Source organism: Alligator mississippiensis, chromosome 14 (assembly GCF_030867095.1).
Source record: "Alligator mississippiensis isolate rAllMis1 chromosome 14, rAllMis1, whole genome shotgun sequence".
Classification (NCBI taxonomy): Eukaryota; Metazoa; Chordata; order Crocodylia; family Alligatoridae; genus Alligator; species Alligator mississippiensis.
Window position 1 is genome coordinate 36,607,085 of NC_081837.1, and position 18,449 is coordinate 36,625,533.

At 49.0% G+C, this 18,449-nt stretch overlaps 1 protein-coding gene across 5 annotated transcripts in view; it reads right to left on the reverse strand.

Annotated features, from left to right (window-relative positions):
- The window catches only part of PPARD (peroxisome proliferator activated receptor delta), a 30,821-nt gene extending 12,584 nt beyond the window's left edge, over positions 1-18,237 (reverse strand). Inside the window, exons 1-3 of one of the 5 annotated variants that reach the window (XM_059717454.1) lie at positions 18,190-18,206; positions 17,102-17,316; positions 15,493-15,581 (exon numbers count right to left, since the gene is read on the reverse strand). In XM_059717454.1, coding sequence (XP_059573437.1) covers positions 15,493-15,550 — 58 coding nt within the window. In that variant the 5' untranslated portion in view covers positions 15,551-15,581; positions 17,102-17,316; positions 18,190-18,206. Of the gene's footprint in view, positions 1-15,492; positions 15,583-17,101; positions 17,818-18,189 lie in introns of those variants that run through there. The other 4 variants (XM_059717455.1, XM_014598285.3, XM_019484869.2 and 1 more) reach the window with 4 other exon arrangements.
- Between the last annotated feature and the right edge of the window lie 212 nt (positions 18,238-18,449).

Here is an 18,449-nt window from a genome sequence, read left to right on the forward strand (position 1 = left end):
AGAAATCAGACCCAAGGTGCATCAGCCTAGAGTTTGGAAGACCAAGACTGAACGACTGCTCTCAGCCCAAAGGCTGCCTACAAGCAACATCTCTGCCCCGGCTACATGCAAGTGTCAGCTTCCCGTGGGCCTCGCAGCTCTGCTGGGATCGTGCTGCGAGCGCCAGCCCTCCTAGAGCTGAGTGTTTATTTTTATTCAGCGTGTTGTAACTGGCCCCCATTCCTCTGCCAAAAGCAATCTGCTTTAATTTTTTCCTGTTGCTCCACACAGCTGCTGAACCACACTCGACCACAACCAACAGGAGCCACTCTACAATCCAGCTAGTGTCTTCATCTCAGCCGTCCCAAGAGAGCATTCGCTCACTAGTCCCTCATCCCCCACCAGCCTGCCCCTCCCTCGGTCGAGATTTACTTCCACTGCAGCACGCCTCGATAAGAAACTTGAGACAATGACTTGGCAGCCATGTGCGATCTTCAGCAACGCGCGTGCAGTCACATATCCACTTGCCTCCCAACCCCCCATATTCACGTCTCCAGCTCATGTGGGTTTCTAAATGCTGCTCACAACACCCCTCCTGACTTCCACCCTATGATCAATCTTTGTCCCTCAAACACAGTCCAACGGCCTCCAGTTCAGATGGCTTGGGAGATAGGTCACTCACCCAAGAGCCCTACATCCAGGTCCTACTCCCTGAGACAACTCCAGCTCCAACCACAACCTACCCATGGAGATCCACCACTTCAGCTACAGGTGCCATCTTAGACCAGCTTCGTTAAAGCAGTGAAACTCAGCATATGGAGTTCCCACCAAACCCCCTCCCTGGGAACCTCAGAAAAGCCAAGGGCTGAAGGGAACATGGAGATGGAGCTCCCTTAGATGGGAACATGACTGAAGCATGCTGGCAGGGCAGCAAAGGGAAGCTTGCCCCAGTCCTTGCTGTGCTGTCTGTGCTTTGCAATGCTATTTCCTTGGGTAAGCCATTCATATACAGAAATTGCACCAGTCTGAAGAGCTGAACCTCTCACAGTGTAGCCCCAGGCTTTGCTCAATGCTCCCTGGAGGTCTGGATTGAGCTGGGCACTACACTTCTTCCACCAGGAGGGAAAATCCTGACTCTGATTGACAGTCTCCTGCCCTCTCTGGTCCTGTTGCTGGGAGTTGGAAAATAAGAAATCCAGCTAGTCTGCAAATCACTCAGCTGGCACAAGCCAGCAACACCCTAAAGTTGCTCGGGTTGCAGCATACAGAGAAGCCACTTACATGACTAGTGCCCGAGTTAATTCGTAACCTAGTGCGCTTTGCTGGCACCCCTTCCTAGGGGTGGAGGGATACCATTCGTTGGTGTCCTTTGCTGGATGGCAACATGGTGGCCTGCAGCTTGTTGGTTTAATCTTTTACTCGGCAGAGCCCCACACCCAGCTTTGGCACTTAGGCAGCATCCAGCTCCACTGCACGGAGTAAGTCACAGTTCACAGGTGAAGACTAAGATCTGCAAGAGCAGGGAGCAATCAACGGCACGGAGGGACAAAGCATGAGTCACCCCAGGGACATGGCGCAAGAGCCTACTGTGCTCTGTGACCAAGGTGTTTCCCGAGGGAGCCAGCACTCAGCATATGACACCAAGTTAGGAAGCCTGAAATATCAAACCCCTGTTCAGCAAGAGGTCCTCAACTCTAGGGATCCCAACACCCAAAGGGAGGAAGGCCAACATCTCCCTCGGCCTCAAGGTGTAGCTTCACACACTGGTCTATTTTGAGGGGCTGGGGAAGGTGCATTCCAGGTTCCTAGGAAGCATAATTACCTTGTTCTCATTCACGGCACAGCCCTGCTGAGACAGGACAACATATGTTCCTTGACAAGTGCACAGCGCTCCCTGTCAGTGCCCCATCAGGAACACTGAGGGACCATTCACATGCTGTGTTATCCTTGGCGTCATCTCATACACCCTGCTCGGCAGGATATGGCACATGCAGAGGAAAAACTATTCACCATAGCATGCGTGTAATGAGCTGAATCTTTTTTACAATGTCTATATATATATATATTTAAAATGTCTGTATAAATCAATGCACAAGCTTCAGGAAAACCCTGTTGCCTGGAATGGCAGCTGGTGAGAGCTTGGGATGTTTGTGCTAAGAGAAACTAAGTTGGCAGTGGAAAATCCACACGCACAATCGCATTATTCAGCCTCCTATTAGCCCCCTCTGGCCCCTTGGACCCATCAGAGAGGGCAAGGCGAGACCACTTATTTGAAATAGCGCATGTATGCAGCCCCCCTCGGCTTCATCATCTTCACAGCGTGCTGCCATTGGAATAACACTGGCACATTCCTCCAGATACGGCTCTGACTTGCAGTAATTCATACCTTTTGGCACTCTCTGAAATAACATTACACATCACTGCTGGCTGCCTGGGCTGGGTAGGTCCTGCCTGCACACTGAGGCAGGGGAAAGGCACCCTCCATGCCCATGGCTTTCAGCAGGCCATCTTAGAGAACTTGGCCCAAGTCCTCTTGCTCCAAGGTAAGCGTTGCTGGTCTGAATATCCCTGTGAAGGATGCTGGGCTGACAGCCTTGGGGACAGAAGTCCTTCATTTACCCAGAGCCCCAGGAAAACAAAGGGGACAACCCAGCTTTCAACCCACTCTGCTTCACTTGACATCCGAGAGGAAAACAACCCCTTTAGTCAGAGGACAAGGCAGTTTGCCGTAGCCCAGTCAGTCCCTGGTCTCTGCGAAGACTCAGGTGCCATTCAATACAAGGTCCAGTGGCAGCGCTTGAAGTCTGCACGCATTCCTTGAGATCCATCACGCCAAGTTCATTAAAGCCACTGAAAAATAACTTGCAGTGCTTACCAATCTGAGCTGGATAGGAGCAGGCAACCTAGAGGCATAGTATATGGGGAATCTGAAATTAGTGCACACTGCTGAGAGTAAGACAACCCAAGCTCTTGCTCTGGGTTTAACAGTGGTCTCTCTGTAACCATGGACAATTCTCTACCCCTCTCACTGCCTCAGTTTAAAGAATCTGTCCCGTCTTGAATGGTCTGAAGTCTATGTAAAAAAGAAAAAAAAAAGAAGAGGAGAATAAAAAGATTGTGATGTATTATTACAATTACATTATCCCAAAGCCCAGGTGTTTCACCTTGATCAGAGGAAGTGCCACAGAACTGTTTATACAGCTTGTATTTCTCCTTCATTATTTCCCTGCATTCTGTACAGTTACAGAGAGGGACAAAAATGACATTAATCTTGTACTGGAAATAGCACTCTCCACACCATTTCACAAAACATGTCAGGCAACCTAAAGGAAAGCCAACACAACAAGACAAACATCTGCACCCAAGGAATGCTGTATTGGCATGTGTATGCTGATATACTATACCAAAGCCCTTCTAGCATGGGCACAAGATACACTGGTGAACCTATGCTTTGTACTAGCTTGGTAACACCACCCTCAGGAGCAAAACAAACTATTCTGATTACAGTGCAGTTTCGCTCATATAACAGAGTCTGCACCCTGGGTTGCTCCTGGCACAGCTGCACTTCTGCACTTCTTCACACCCCCGACCAACAGAGCTATGTTGCCAAAGACTTTTGTGCGGGCACCACCTGGGTAGGAAAGCAGCTATTAACAGAGAGGCAATCAAAATAAAATGAAGGAAGTGGGGGAGCAGAACACAAAGACACAGCGGGAGCCATGAAAAACTTTGAACGACTGGCTCTCAGAGCGTAACATTGCAATGGGGCTGAATAGCCACTTGGTTAGTGGGGGACTTTCCTCTTCAGGCTGTGGGCTGCTAGTGAGAGTTGCTCTCTGCTGGCCGCATGGTGGTCTGATGTGAAATGGGGGCAGGGGGGAACGGCCGGACACACAACAGCTAGTTGTAGGGCAGAAAAGCCTTGTGGCTGGGGTGCTCAATTCCCTGGGTTCAATTCCCTGCTCCACAATGGGTCTCCTGCCAGACCTTGGACAAGTGCCTCAAACTACTCAACTGGAAAATGGGAACAGAAAGTCCTTGATAGCTCCTGGGGGAGTTATTTGTTGCTGGGAGCATGCAGGAGTTATTTGTGGAAGACTGGGAAGTGCTGAGATGCTACAGCAATGAAGACCAAAGCAGCAGCTTAGCCTGCAACTGGACCTTATATTGAATGGCACCAGAGACCAGGGGCTGCCTGAGGCTATGGAGACTGACCTCTCTTCTGACAGCCCATGCCCTTGAACCAACACTATATCCTAACTGGCCCTGTGTGTTGAGATGTGCTAGCAGAACTGAGGCCCCATGCTTCGGGGGACAGCCTGCTTTGCAGTGGCTCATGCTGTACTGCTCCACGGTCAGCGTGATGCACTCTTCACTCAGCCTGACGGAGAAGCAACAGGATCAAATATGGTGAGGGAGAAGCTGATTTTACAACTTAATTTTAAATGCATTAAATATTTAAAACATTATTTTTTTAAAATGGCAAAAAACCCCAGCTCTTCCAGGGAAGCCACCACACTCCTGAGGTGCACAGGACCTGCAGCACTTCCTGGCCATCCAAAACGCTGTAGATTGGCAGATCCCCAACACACCACACCTCAGCATACCATACTAATTACCGATGGCTTCATCTGACAGACCACCAGGCCCCCCGCCACCCTGCACTGGCAAGCCTTTTTGTCACTGCCCAGGGGCAAGACCTTTTACTCCTTCCATGGAACAACCTCCCTAAAAGGGAAGGGTAAAAGCCACTGCCTCAACTGATGAGAGCTGCAGAAAACCTAAGAGCATGCAGTATGTATATTTTTTATATTTCAGAAAACTTTTCATGTTCCCAGACAAATTAGCCAGATCAATTCTGAATCCTCTGAATCGTTCAAAAAAACATGTGGCCCTGCTACCAGAAAGTATCCTCCACCCCAGACTTTTCAGCCTGGGGCTTCAGGCTTTCACATCCTTTGGCAGGCATCCTACATGCAGGCGGCCTGGAGGCTTAGGGTTCAGATGCCCCCAAGTTTCGCTTCCCTTTGCTTGCCTTCAGCCAACGGCCACAGGAGCAAGCTAGGAAGGAGTCCCTCATTTCTGTAAACTCAGCGTGTAGCCAAGATCCTCCCACTGGAAGCTGGCCACTGGGAAGCTAACTATGAGGTTCTCGTAGGGAGTCCTGTCTGCATTTGGACCGGGGTGCACCCTGCACTATACAGTGCCATTTTAAATCCATTTTGGCTTGGATATCAGACTAGTGCAGTGTCTACACTTGATCTTAGCCCACAAGAGGCCAAGACACCCACCCTTCTTTGTGGCAGGGACAGCCATCATCTAGATTTGTACAGGGCCTGGCATGTGAGAGCTCCAGTGCAGCTTGGGGTTAGCAGGTAACATCACCCACCTCTCCTTTTTCAGTTGTTTCATAAGCAAACTTACAGCATCCAAGGTCAATACTCCATTCTTCCTGCCCCCTTCCCTGCAACCAAACACCAGGACTCAACAGACAGCATACAGATAAGCAGGCTGATTTTTAACTGTGCTGGGTATCCAGGATTCCCAGTACAGCAACCTGCCATCTTTGAACACTGTAGCCTTTTTTATTTACATGTCTAAAGAAAGACTTGGGGTCTGACCTTAGGCACCCAACTTTGAGAAATGTTTTAAAGTTTGGTGCAACACAGGCCAGTGTTTCCTTATTTATCAAGGAAAAACAGCGAACATATCTATTTATAATAATACTAAGAGCTTCTGCCATGCACAGAAGGCAAACATGCAGCCCAAACCCCCAGAGCTGATGATAACTATCCCTGCTTCTGAAGATGCTTCATGTTGCTGGTCCTGAGGCAGCAGGACTACAGGGCTTAACAACTACTATGCAAAATCTTTTAAAGGACAGAACCAATTGCTCAGGACAACAAAGCTGCATTCAGCAAATAAAATCCAGAGCTGCTGCCTGACATCTTCTATTTGTTTTCAGCATGCGTCATTCGTCTGATTCCTTCTCTGTCTCCTTGTGCTGCGATTTGAGTCGATGTTTCAAATAAGCTTTCCCGCAGCTCAACACCTGGAAAGCTGCAGCACAAGAAATGGCCCTCCCCTTTGCTTCCCAGTTTGGATTTGAGAGATACCTACCCATCGGCAGCTTCCCTCTGTAATGCTGATGCCCCTGCCACTCATGGCCCAATGTGCAATAGTGGGTCTGTCACACAGGAGGTGAAGGATAATCAAAACCAAAGAAAGGTATGTTTTCTCCTTCTCTGCTGGCACCCAGTCAAGCTGGCGCCTTTCTGTCTAGCATCTAAGCATACAGGGTGCAAGAGGAACTCGAGGAAGGGAGATGACAAGGGAGGAGCCCCTACAGACAGCAGCTGTAGTGTCATACAGGGCGGCATCCCAGAATAACAGGAGATTCCTGTCCACTCTACACTAGCACTGGGCTACGGGTGAAGCGCTGGGTGAAGGGTGTGGCTACCTTATGGGAAGATGCCAAAGTCTCTAGCTATGAACTCAAGACCATTCCTAAGCCTCCCTGTGTCCCATTTCCTGACCTGTGAACAGAAGAGAAGCTCAGGACCCCAGAGGAAGAAACAGGAGAAAAGACCCACGTGACTCCTGACCTTCCCCATCCTCACTGAAGCCATCTCCTGCAGTTGTGGTTAAGCAGCGGACAGCTCAGGAAAAACCACTCACCTTCTCTCCATTCCCACGGCAGCCTCAAACGAAGCTGGCCACAGAATCAGACAGAAGCCCGATGATCCAAGCTTCTCTCCTCTCTTCCCCAGTTCTCAGTGAGGCTGCAACAGCTCATAATCTCACCCCTGGAACCACCACCGGACCCCACCCCGCAAAGGGTGGAGCTTTCTGCTGAGCAGGGATCAAGGAAGGGGAGTCACAAAACAAAGAGACAAGCCAACCAAGAAGTGAGCAAATAGGTGATAAGAAAGAATAGAGCCAGCTACTAGGGGAGAGTAAACAGGAGGTAGAAAGCCGAGTAGAGGGGACTAAACCAGGCATGGAAACAAGTACAGGAGATAGTACACCTCTGACAATGAATCACACTCCCCCAGGGAGGCAAAAAAAATACCAGACTCTTTTAAGCACTATTTGGAGTCCTGGTTTCACTGAGGTAAGTGGTAAGAGTCCCATTAACTTCAAAAGGACCAGAATCTCACTCGGTGTTAATACAGTCTGCAGCTCGCACCCTGGAAGAGCAGCATCTGAATTTTGAAGCTACCTTTAGAGAGCACACAAGCTGGAAGCCCGATGAGGAAGTGCCCATTTCCATTCTGCTGTACAGCAAGAGAAAAGGCTGACTGATGTTAAGGGGAAACCCGATTTCTCACTATTAAACCAGCCCAGAATGCATCACCAGCACATCATCATGAGGAAGGTAAGTGCATAACAATACATGCATGCCCTAGGAGCAAGAGCAAGGAAGTGCTAGTAATTATGAGATGTTTGCCTGCAAATCCACAACGTGAAAATCCAAGTCCTCCAGATATGGCTTTATGGCCAAAGCAGTTGAACAAGAACATTTATCTACATTCACAAAAGCAGTTACAGGCCAAAAACAGGTCTCTACCCAGGAGCGCATGTCAGCAGCTAGTGCTTTTATCTTTGATTACAAAACTGTACCTAAAGGCAGAGGGCTCTCATTGTCCCTGCCTTCAGCAGCTGGGGAGTTTTAGACAGAGCAAAGAGAGTTGTAAATATATTGCTAAGTATTGATAGATATTTGGCATATACTGAATCCATGCTGCCATATGCTGTGTGTGCTGGAATAAGGAAATTTGATCGGCACTGGTTAATGACGATGATTAATAAAAGTCCTTTGGGTAACCTGACAATCCTAAGTTTGGGCTAATCCTCCCCCAACCCTCCCCAAACACCACATTAATATGAGCTCCTTCTGTTTTCACAGAATATTTCTTGTAAAACCCAACCCCCTTTCTTCAGTGCACAGACTGGTTTGGGAAAGGTAACTAAGGTGCAAGAAAACAGGATAGACAAACATATAAAATTGTTTTTCTTCCCAAAACCCCAACACTCCTGTCAGCTAACAAACTTTCAGCACTCTTGATCTGTGTGCTCCCTTCACCCACTTGGAAGTCTGACACCTAAATTAGATGCTGCAATAAACTGCAGTACAGGAGCAGCTACTGTGACAGTTAGGGGACCTGCCATCAGTATTTCCATTATACCGCCTCTTCAGCACTAAACCTTACTTGGTCATTTTTTCCCCTTAAAAAGTTCTTTGGGATACAGTTGTAAGCACCATCAAATAGTTCCTGTGCTGGTTGCTTTCCCCTTCTCAATAAACAAAGCAGTTTAAAGGAGCAGCAAGGACACAAACATCTGATGGTTTGCAGTGATTTTTTGTGTCTTATTTTGTGTGTCTTAACACGTGAACTTATTAATATTTTAAGCTGCTTATAGCTGCACCTTAATAATGGCAGCACAACACATTATGGGAACGTAGGTGAAAGCTCTCCTAGCAGCTAAGAAATAGCTGCAGAGGTCCCTCAAGTGTCTAAATAGTGGTTTTCAACCTTTGGTCCACAGACCCCGGGGGTCTGCAGACTGTGTCTAAGGGAAAGAGGACTATGATCAATCAAAAGTATGTGAATACTCACACTGACAATTCAAAGGGGTCTGTACCTCCATTCAAAATTTTTTAGGGGTCCAAAAATGAAAGAGGTTGAAAACCACTGGTCTAAATAAAGACCTCAGAGAAAAATAACAAGCCTCCATCCTCCCAAAGCAGTTTACAAATGTTAAGGTACAGACGGAGGTAATGAGCGTATCAATATTAAATGATACTGGTATAACCTGTCTGCATTCTTCTGTAGCCAGGTAGCAACAACCACTGTGACTTTAACCCCACTTCATACTGGGTTTAGCTCACATATCACTACAGGAGAGTGCCGATGTGACAGCCAACATGCTCCCAAACAGAAACCCCCCTTAGCCACTTTAAAGAGGAAAGACGCATTTTTGCGCAGCCTTAGCGATCTGATCCTCAGAGTCTCCAGGAAATAGGTTAGCATTACCCCCATCTTACAGAGGACAAAACCCACACAGTGCAAGGTTAAAGGCCTGATTTTCAGAGCTCGGGAGCAGAGACTGCCCAATGATTTCAGCGAGCACTGAAGCCTTAAAGACAGTTCCCTCTGCCTCCAGTCACTTGCCTGAGTGCAAGTCAGTGGCGTAGCCAGGAACAAAGCCGGGGGAACTCCTGACCCTCAGCTCCCAACTTCTTCTAAAGTTAGACCATGTTCTAATAGCTGGCCCTGGAGCCACTGGCTTCCCAACCCTAGGCTCCTGTTCCAACTACCACTCTTCCTTCTTCTGAAGAGCATCCTGCTATGCACTTCAGCTGCGCTTGCACTGGGAATCCCCAGGACTCCTCCACCCAAATGCTACTGTAAGAAAAAACATGCAACATGTCATATGCTTATCAAAGGCAGAGTACTCAGCTGCAAGGTGGCCGCTGCATCCTGAGCCCACCGAGTTAAGCCCCCAGATGCCGAAGGAATCCCAGAGCAGCGTGCAGGTTTGCATGCTAATTTGCTTGTAGGCAGAGAGTGATCGTGAGTGCCATCTGCCATGAGCACTGACAGACCAACAGGTCAGAAAAGCTGTGAGGTCCAGGCTTCCACCCCAAGGGCACTCCAGTTCTTTGACCTTTTCCCTAGTGCAGTTTTATGATATGCTTATCTGGCTCAGATGAAGTTCAAGCCTAGACGGGAAGGAGCAGGGCGCTGCCTAAACAGCAGCGATCGTGTTACTGCCACGTGACAGGGCAAGAGAGCTCTCCTCACTCAGCAAACTGAGTCATTGGTCTACTGTACGTTTCACTGGAATCCGCCCGCTTCCTGAAAACCAACCGTGACAGACAGCGTGACAGTGTGCGCTAGATTTTCTCTTTTCACAGGGGAACTGAAGTGGGCAAAAGGTTAGGCCACTGTGCTGCACTGCTGGTGGAGAGAAGCAAGGAAGCAGGGTCCAAAAGAAACCCTCTGCTCTCTTCCCTCTGAAGGGTTTCTTTGGCTGGCAGGAGCTCCTGCACAGTGGGACACACGGCTCCTGGACCTGTAATCAGATGCAGGTTCTGATGTTCCCACTGCCTGCCTTGCTTCTAGCAGTCTAAGCACTCCCCTGCCAGAGCCTAAACCAGAAGCCCCTGACCCCATCAAGCCATCATAATGCATTAGCCATCAAGAGAGCCCTTGTGAGTGTCTGAATCACTGCAAGGTCTCGAGATGGAGAAATATTTAGTATTTCACCGTATCAAACCCTTGTTCCTCTTGACAGCCCTACAGCCAAGAACCTCGGGGACCCCTCTAGCCATTAAAGAACTGAGCTCCACAACTCCCAGACTTAAAAAGGGAGCTATTGGGGAACCACAATAGGCAAATGGAGGAGGCACAGAGCAACAAAGCAGGTATTACCCAGTTCTTACCCAGCTGCCTTCAGTACGGTGTTGAGCAAGTCACACCTCCTTTTCGAGTATGGTCACACCTCCTCTCCCATCCAAAATACAAGGACAATGCTGCTCCCTTTCCCAGTCCTCCTGTCACCCTCCTGAAGCATTATGCAATAGTGGCAGACTGTTTTGAAAATGCAGAGTGATTAAGTCAATGCTGACGTTTGTTTTCATGTTACACACACGGAAGTTTTTGTTACGTCCAAGGTCGTGCTGAGTTAGGACACACACGCCTTCCTCCGTTCCCCACCCCAGCTCATCACAATACTTGTAAGAGCCCCTTCCTCTTCCAAGTACACCGAGTGTCCTGTTTCTGGGACTACCTTTAACAGTTTAGCAGCGAGGCCCAAGAAGCTGTAAACAAATATTAAGTGACCGGTGACATCCCTTGCAGTTCTGAGTATGGCCACATGAGCAAAAAGAGAAGAAGGAAAGCTGGACAGAACAAGACAAGACATCTGAAATCCAGAGGAGGCCATCAAAAAGGCAGTATTAGTCTACAGGCACCAGAGCTCTTCACAGCATTTGCAAACAAACAGAAATATCTGGTTTAGTGCATCTTTAACTCTGTGTCCCCCACCAAAAAGTGGGACAGCACCCTAGTCATCCCCTGGCACGAGCCAGGAAAAAGTCTTTTCTAGCAAGAAGTGCTGGAATGCAAGGAGTCAAGCAATCCAGCTAGCTGCATATTTTCAACACAGCCTATTTGCTAGCAAGCAAAACAGCATGTTTAGCAAGGCAGGCAACTTCTAGGAAGCATCAATTTGTAGCCTAATGGGCTCTGCAAGCTGAAGTATACCCTGCTATGCAAAACCACTTTCAATCAGAGCGAAAAAAAAGTAGCATGGCTTCTCCTGGCACCCACGCCGCTTATAACAGACACGTGGACCTGAGCTCACTGTCACACATCAGGCATCCAGCAGAGCTGCAAGTCACGACAGTGTTCAAGACTCACACAAAGATATTTAAAATATTATATATAGCACTCTGCAAATGCTAGTGAGGTTGCCCAGCACTCCAGGGTGGGGGATCACGACAGGGAGACCTGATGTGACCTGCTCAAGATGACAGGCTGCTTGCATCTGTGGAAAGGTCCGAACACACTGGGTCCTCAATCCCAGCTGTGGGACAGGCCTCTCCCTCTTCCTTCTCATACCCCCTCACCCTATTCCAGTGACACGATTTCACATTTGTGTTGCATATCCCATATATAAAATGCTTGACAATTTTTCATCTACCGTGAATCATAGCTTTCACATCTTCTATGCTTTCTCCTCTTCGGGAGTGTAACGGTGAGAACTTTCAGGACCTACGCCTGGACTTTCCCCTTGGGGGAGGGAAAAAGAAAGGTGTTAAGAAGTTCATTGAACCCAGTAAGACTGGAATTTCAAAAGCAAACAAGCTTTCTGCTGCTCCTTAGGCCCTGTGCGTTATATCAAGGCATTTGCTTACAATCCTCTCATCCCTCACAGCCCAAAAGTACCGTGCGGAAGGATCTGGTTTCAAGAATATCAGTAATTATAGAACAGGACTGTCAGGGGGAGGTGGAGTTTGTAAGAAAAGCTACAATCCTACGTGAGTTACACAGTAGGTCCTGGGTATAACAGACTCATCCAGGCATTTAAATGAAACTTGGGAGAGTGGAGCAAGCTGATATGCTTGCCGCCACAGAGACTTTCAGGCTGACAGGACTACACTAACTACTCTGCAAGAAGGGCTGGGTAATAACAAGAACATCCTGTGCTTCTGCAGAACTTTTCATTCAAGCTTCGCAAGAGGCTTGGCTGAAAGCTTATTCACAAACAAGTAAATGACTGGGTAAAGGTGGCAGATTCGGGATCAGAACCCAGTGGCCTCGATTTCCTTCTGTTCCCAACACACTGACTTCATGAAAACACATGTTGCCTGCGACTTAAAAAAGAAAAAAAAAATAGTTATAGGGATATCACAACTCTCAGGATGAGGCCTCATAGTAGCAAAATATAGTGCGAGAGACCTGTAGAACCTCTTATATTGGTTATATGGGCAAACTATTTAACAGTGCCTACTCACCAGCATGACATGAAGATATTAAGAAAGCACGTCAATATTGGTCACAGTAAGGAGAAGGAAACAGCCTTCTAATCTAGACAACTCTCTGAGAAAGTGTTAAAGCCTCAACTCTGTTATATGAGCTAGTTGTATCCATCTTAGGGATCCAAAAAAGACAATATTGCCTTTTTTACTATCTTGGGCCCTAAACAAACATGCATACGGCAAACACCCTTTGGAGAGCAGAGATTCCCTCTGTTTAGAAACAGATGTGATAAGCAGGGTGGTTTTATTTGACAAAAGTTTCAGCTCTTTTAGCAGCCCTATGCTGCCAAGACTCCTTTGACAATTAGAAGAGTTTGTGACACCAGCACTGTAGCTCCTGACAGTTTACATTCCTGAGGCATGGTGTGCTTGGATAACATGAAACCCCAGCAGTAGCATGGCAGGTGTGAAGTAGCTCTGTTTTTCCATCTGCAGAAATAACAGGACAAACAGACAGGCAGACAAACAACTTGACCAAAGCCACGCAGAGCCCCAATGGCCATGCTGGGCCTGACAAACCCTTCACAGAGGAGAGATCTGGCAGCACACTCTTGAGACAAGGTAGTAAATTTGTCAAAAATGAAACAAAGATTTATGGAAAGCTTCCCCACCAGTTTGAGGGCAAAGCTCCAGCAAGCACCACAAACCACCTATCACCTCAACCACACATTTAAGGAAAATGAACTGGTACATGACACTGAGCTTGCATGGCCTCATGGTGCCCTGTGCTCCTTGTGCTTCTGAGCATTTAATTCCCAAAGCCCAAAGGATGGCAAACCAGGAAACACAGGTAATAGATTATGTCCCACCGAACATGGCCGTGCTCCTCAACTATCACTACACATGAAACCACGAAAGAGAAGCTCTGATCTGACACAATAGCAAGAATTATGTGACAGTTCCCGGTATGGACCTCAGCCCTTCCCTTCCCTTTACGCAAGCAGTTAACTTCCAGCCCATGTCTAAGTCAGGTTCTCACAAATCAAATGCTTCTCCAGCCATATGGAGAAACTCACATGGCACCTTGCTCTGATGCTCCAATTCCTGCCCTAAACTATCCCTCCCTTAGCTACTGTCAAGTACTCCCCAGCAGAGGCTGGCAACCGCCAACCCACAGGGCCACTGGATCCAGTCTGTGCTGTGGCCGGGCAATGGGAACAAGCAGCAGCAGCCAGATCCTACCACCAGCCCACCTCACCCACAACCTGGGTCATTCTGGCCCACAACCAGAAGCCACTGCTGCCCAAAAGCAACAGCACTAGAGATATCTCAGCAATACGTGTGATAATTTTCTAGCAATTTGAAAAGAAGAAGTTGAATAGGAAGGAGCACTGTATCTCAGCGTTACTCCGCAAGCTGTATTCTAGGCTTTCAAGTAACATGAGATTTCCAACCAATCCAACTGGAGCAGTACATTTTGAAGAGCATATTGAAAAAGGGTTCTTTCCTGCCCAGGGCAGGGGATTGGACTCGATGACCTACTGAGGTCCCTTCCGACCCCAACATTTATGAATCTATGAAACATGCTCTTCCAGCCACTCAGTTCTGCTTTGCAACACATTTCAGGCTCTCAGCAGGGCTGCACAAACCACATATCAATCAGTTCACCAGGAAAAAGTGCATTGAGCTCTCTGACCAAAAGGTCCCAAAATTTGCCCTGCCATAATTTTCAAGATTATTTACTATGTGACAATCAGAGTACTTTGGGAGGGGGGATGGGGAGAAATCAGTTCATAAACAGAAAGCCCAGCTCTTCCTTAGCTATGAAAGCACTATTGCTAATTACTTCTTTTTCTGGAGCAGGTCCTAAATGAATGAAGGACTCCGCTTATCTCCTTTACTGCTGGTGCTTTGGTCTGGAAAAAACATTTGCAGAGTCCCAAACTGTAATTTAAAAGGCACAGAAGACACATTTCCAATCACGTAACAGCCATAATGTACAAAACGGAGCTTTGTCAACAAGAAAATCCAAGCAATGCCCGAGAAAGGGGATAGCGCTGAACATCAGTAAGCTATTTTGTATAACAATGGCTTTCTGAGCAACAACGCCTCATGTGGGCTTATTACAAAATCCTCTCCACATGCTGGAGAGATGTTGTTTAGAGGCTCATGTCTCAGCTGCCTGAAGAGAGAGAACAGAACAGATGCACACACTTTAGGACAGCTCACATTTTGTGCTAGCAAACCACGTCCCTGTTCAGCTAAAGTACCTTGGACGTTTGTTGTGGCAAAAATAAATCAACCCCCCCGGCCCCACCACAGACAGTGACAACAGTGTTATAAGTTACACAAAATGTTTTGGTTGCTACAGGACTGCGCTATACTTGCAGAACAGCAAAACGAAGGAATTTCATGCGCCAACTCCTAACTCTCTGAATAGAACAACAGCCCTCTGAGTACACATCCTGCAACATCCTAACAAAACCCATTTCATCCCTGTAATGACCCAGTTGGTTTGATTCCACATAAAGGAGGCAGTTACATAAGAACGCATGATGCAGATGCAGCAGTCAGCATAGAGGGAAAAGTGTCAGTCACAATGGTTCAGCTAAGTGCTGTCTGGATCCTAAACCTGCCCATAATCCTAGAAAAGCTGTTAACGTGTAACAAAATAGGAAACAATATTGATTTTAATTGTGCCATTTCTCCTCAAAGTTAATACTCCATTGAGATAAATGGGAACAGGCAACGCCATAGCTGTCTAAGCAGTGCAGAGTGCCTTATAACAGCTCACATCCAGGAGATTATGTTCACTAACATAAGAGTAGAAACTGACACAAAGAAGAAAAAAACCCACAGACACCAGAGAAATCCTGGCCTTGCCCTCGCTCCCCCACCCCAAACCCTGCAAAGAGCAAAAAAACACATCCAAAATGCTATCATTCATGGTCTCTTTCCCAGCTCAAAACAAGGTGGGAGAAGTGGCTTTGTAAAGCACGTGCATATTGACAGAGAAGAGTTACCTCTTTGGAGCAGCTGTCCCTGTTCACCAGCTGCGGAGATCCACCACGTAGTTACCATGTCAGCACAAAGCACTGAGACTCAAAGGAAGCTGCAAGAGAACACAAAACAATTTTCCACTGCTGCGGTACGGCCGGCTAGTTATGCCACTACAGGAAGTGGGGGAAGATCCAACTACAGCCCTGAGATTTAAACGCCCCGCCTCTCACACTGAAACCATACTCTGGGGCAGCTCCCCCAGTCTCATGGGAGGCAAATATCTGAGAACAGAATGAGCAAACAATTGAAACTGTGCACAGAAAAGGTGACAGCAATCACTGAGTGTAGCCCACCATCAGCAGAAGACATGGGTCTCAAGGAGAACAACAGGTCAGGGATCCCAGATCAGGTTTTATGCTAGGAAGATCCTCATCAGACTTTCACCCTTGACTTATAATAGGTTGACTATATTAGACACCCACAGCAGTGCAGAGGTGGCATTAAAGATTCAGTCGCTCATTAGAAGCCCTGAGCACAGCACATGTAGGTTTCTTCAGTCCATGTGATGAGGGAGCGCCCTGCCATTATGGGGCTCTGAATTTAATTAACCTAACTCTTCAACTGATGCTTGACAGCTATTCAGAGCAATCCATTTGTTGAAAGTCATAGATTCAGTGGAGAAACAGCTCCTGTTGCCTTACCCAACTACTGTGCAAATAGCCTCATCACACTGGGAAGCACCTCCAATGTTGGAGAGTGGAGCAGCAAGGTAGCAGCTCTGGAGACAATGGCTTAAAAGACTCGGACACAGAGGACACTGCCACTTAGGGGTACAGACTTCAGCAGAATGGCTGGACATCATAATTAAGACATTAAACAAACACACAGGAGTCTTGCATCCCTTAGCAGTACCACGTGGACTTGACTACCCCACCCACACCATTGAGAAAAGCCTCTTTTCATAGCAGTGCATCTTACAACCTTAAAAGGCTCACAAGCTGGCCGAGTGCCAGCAAATCAGCCAGGAACCACTTGTTTCAGTTACCAAGAAAGACAAGGCAACAATTTCCCTGTGGGGTCTCAAAGATATCTGTATTTCACATAACACTGTAAAAAATCTGCTGCCATCCAGGACCCCCTGCCTGTCAGTACTGTACACTGCATTACACGGCCACTTGGGATTCAGGTTTTCCTGTGGCAAAAGCACAGGCTCTGCTCCCCTGAGCCACTGGAGACTCTCCACTAGCTGTCAGCACCCAAGGGTGTTTAACATGCAGTTAAGCAGTGCCAAATGCACCCAGTGGGAGGTGTCAGCATGCACCTGAGCAAATTAATTCCAGTATTTGATACTTCGTCTATACCTTTTGTGCAAGGAGTCTCAATGGACTTTGCTTAGAATAATTAAAATGCACAGTCCCCCCTATGAGGAGAAAATTATCCTGGTTTTACAGGTGGGAAAAGATGGAAGCAGAGTGATGAAGCGATTGGACGCTGCAGGGCAAAGGACAGAGCCCCCCCGAGTCCCGATTCCCAGCCATCTCTTCCAGTACAAGTCTTCAAAGAACAAGCGGCCTTGCACACAGCGCAGTCGGGCTGCAGAATATTCTTCCTTCTAGGATGGAAAACACTTACCCCAAATGCCCTGCCCTCCAAGTTGTTATCGCTTCACAGAATGACAAATAAGAGCCGCTCATGTGAAGGCAAGACAAAAAACACTTCCTTCACCTCTGTTACTAACGCAGCCCATCCCAGCTCCTGAAACAGGACGGTTTCCTGTAGGAATCCTGCTGGCGCTGCCGAGCACGCCAGTCACACCCTTACTGCACACGTCCTGACACCAGGCTCTGCTGCCAAAAGGGAGAGACACCGGTTTGAGAACCCAAATGTAATACCCTGTTCACCTCGCTCTGCACTCAGCAAGATGCCAGAACTTGTCCTATTGCTCGCAGGGGCAAGGCGATACTTGCGCCGGCCCGGCCCAGCCCGGCCCAGCCCAGCAGGTCGGGAAGCTCTAAGAACATCCCAGCTGCTCCCTAGAAAGTTTCCCCTCCGCCTCCAGGTTGACGCGCTGCCATGGCTAGGGCAGCGCAGCGCAGCTTGCCGCGCGCACGGTCCTGCCCGGGTCGGAGCAGTCAGCTGAGCAGCCTGACCCCCGGAGGATGACATCCTGACTCCAGCGACTGGAAATCAGATGCGCAGCCTTTCACAACAGGGGCACGGCTCAAACGTGTGAGAGCAGCCAGGAACATCACCTGGGAACAGGCACAGATGGGGCCAGACCCTGGTCCCCCTCGCCCACGCCTGTGTCACGCAGCAGTGGCGGGGAGCGGAGGCTGCAAGGGACAGGGAACTGGATGGGACCAGGATTCCCCCTCCCTGCCGCCCCTCTCGCTTGCAGCCTCCAGCATTCAAGGTCCAGCTCGTCCCCATTCAGAAGCTGCGCCCCTCGCTCCCGTGGGACCCATGCCCCTTGCCGCCAAGGGTGCGGCCGAGCTGACAGCTGCCCGGGGACCCGCCTGGAGAGGGGAGGGCCGCCTGCACCACGGGTCTCTCCACCCGCAAGGGGCCGCAACCCCGAGGCGCCTCTCGGTAGCCTCAAAGCCCCCCTTGCACCACGCCAGCTTAGTTTTCCCTCCTGTGCTGAGTGCGGAAAAGTATCCAAGCCCCTCGCCCTCGCCCTGCACCCCACCCCCCCGTGCGCGCGCCCGCCCGCCCCTCACCTGCGGCCGCGGCGCCCGCGTCGCCCCGCAGCCCCCGGCCCCCGGCCCCGGCAGCGCCCCGCCCCTCACGTCACGCGCACCCGCCCTGACGCCACCGCATACCGGCCCCCCGCCGGCCAATCGGCGGTGCCGGGGCGTCTTCAGCCTGTCGCCATGCCAACGGAGCCAAGCCCGCCCCGCCCCGTCCCGTCCCGCTCCTTGGGCAGGCCCCGCCCGCGCCCCCGTGGGCGGGGGGTGATGGGAAATGTAGGCTGCTCGCA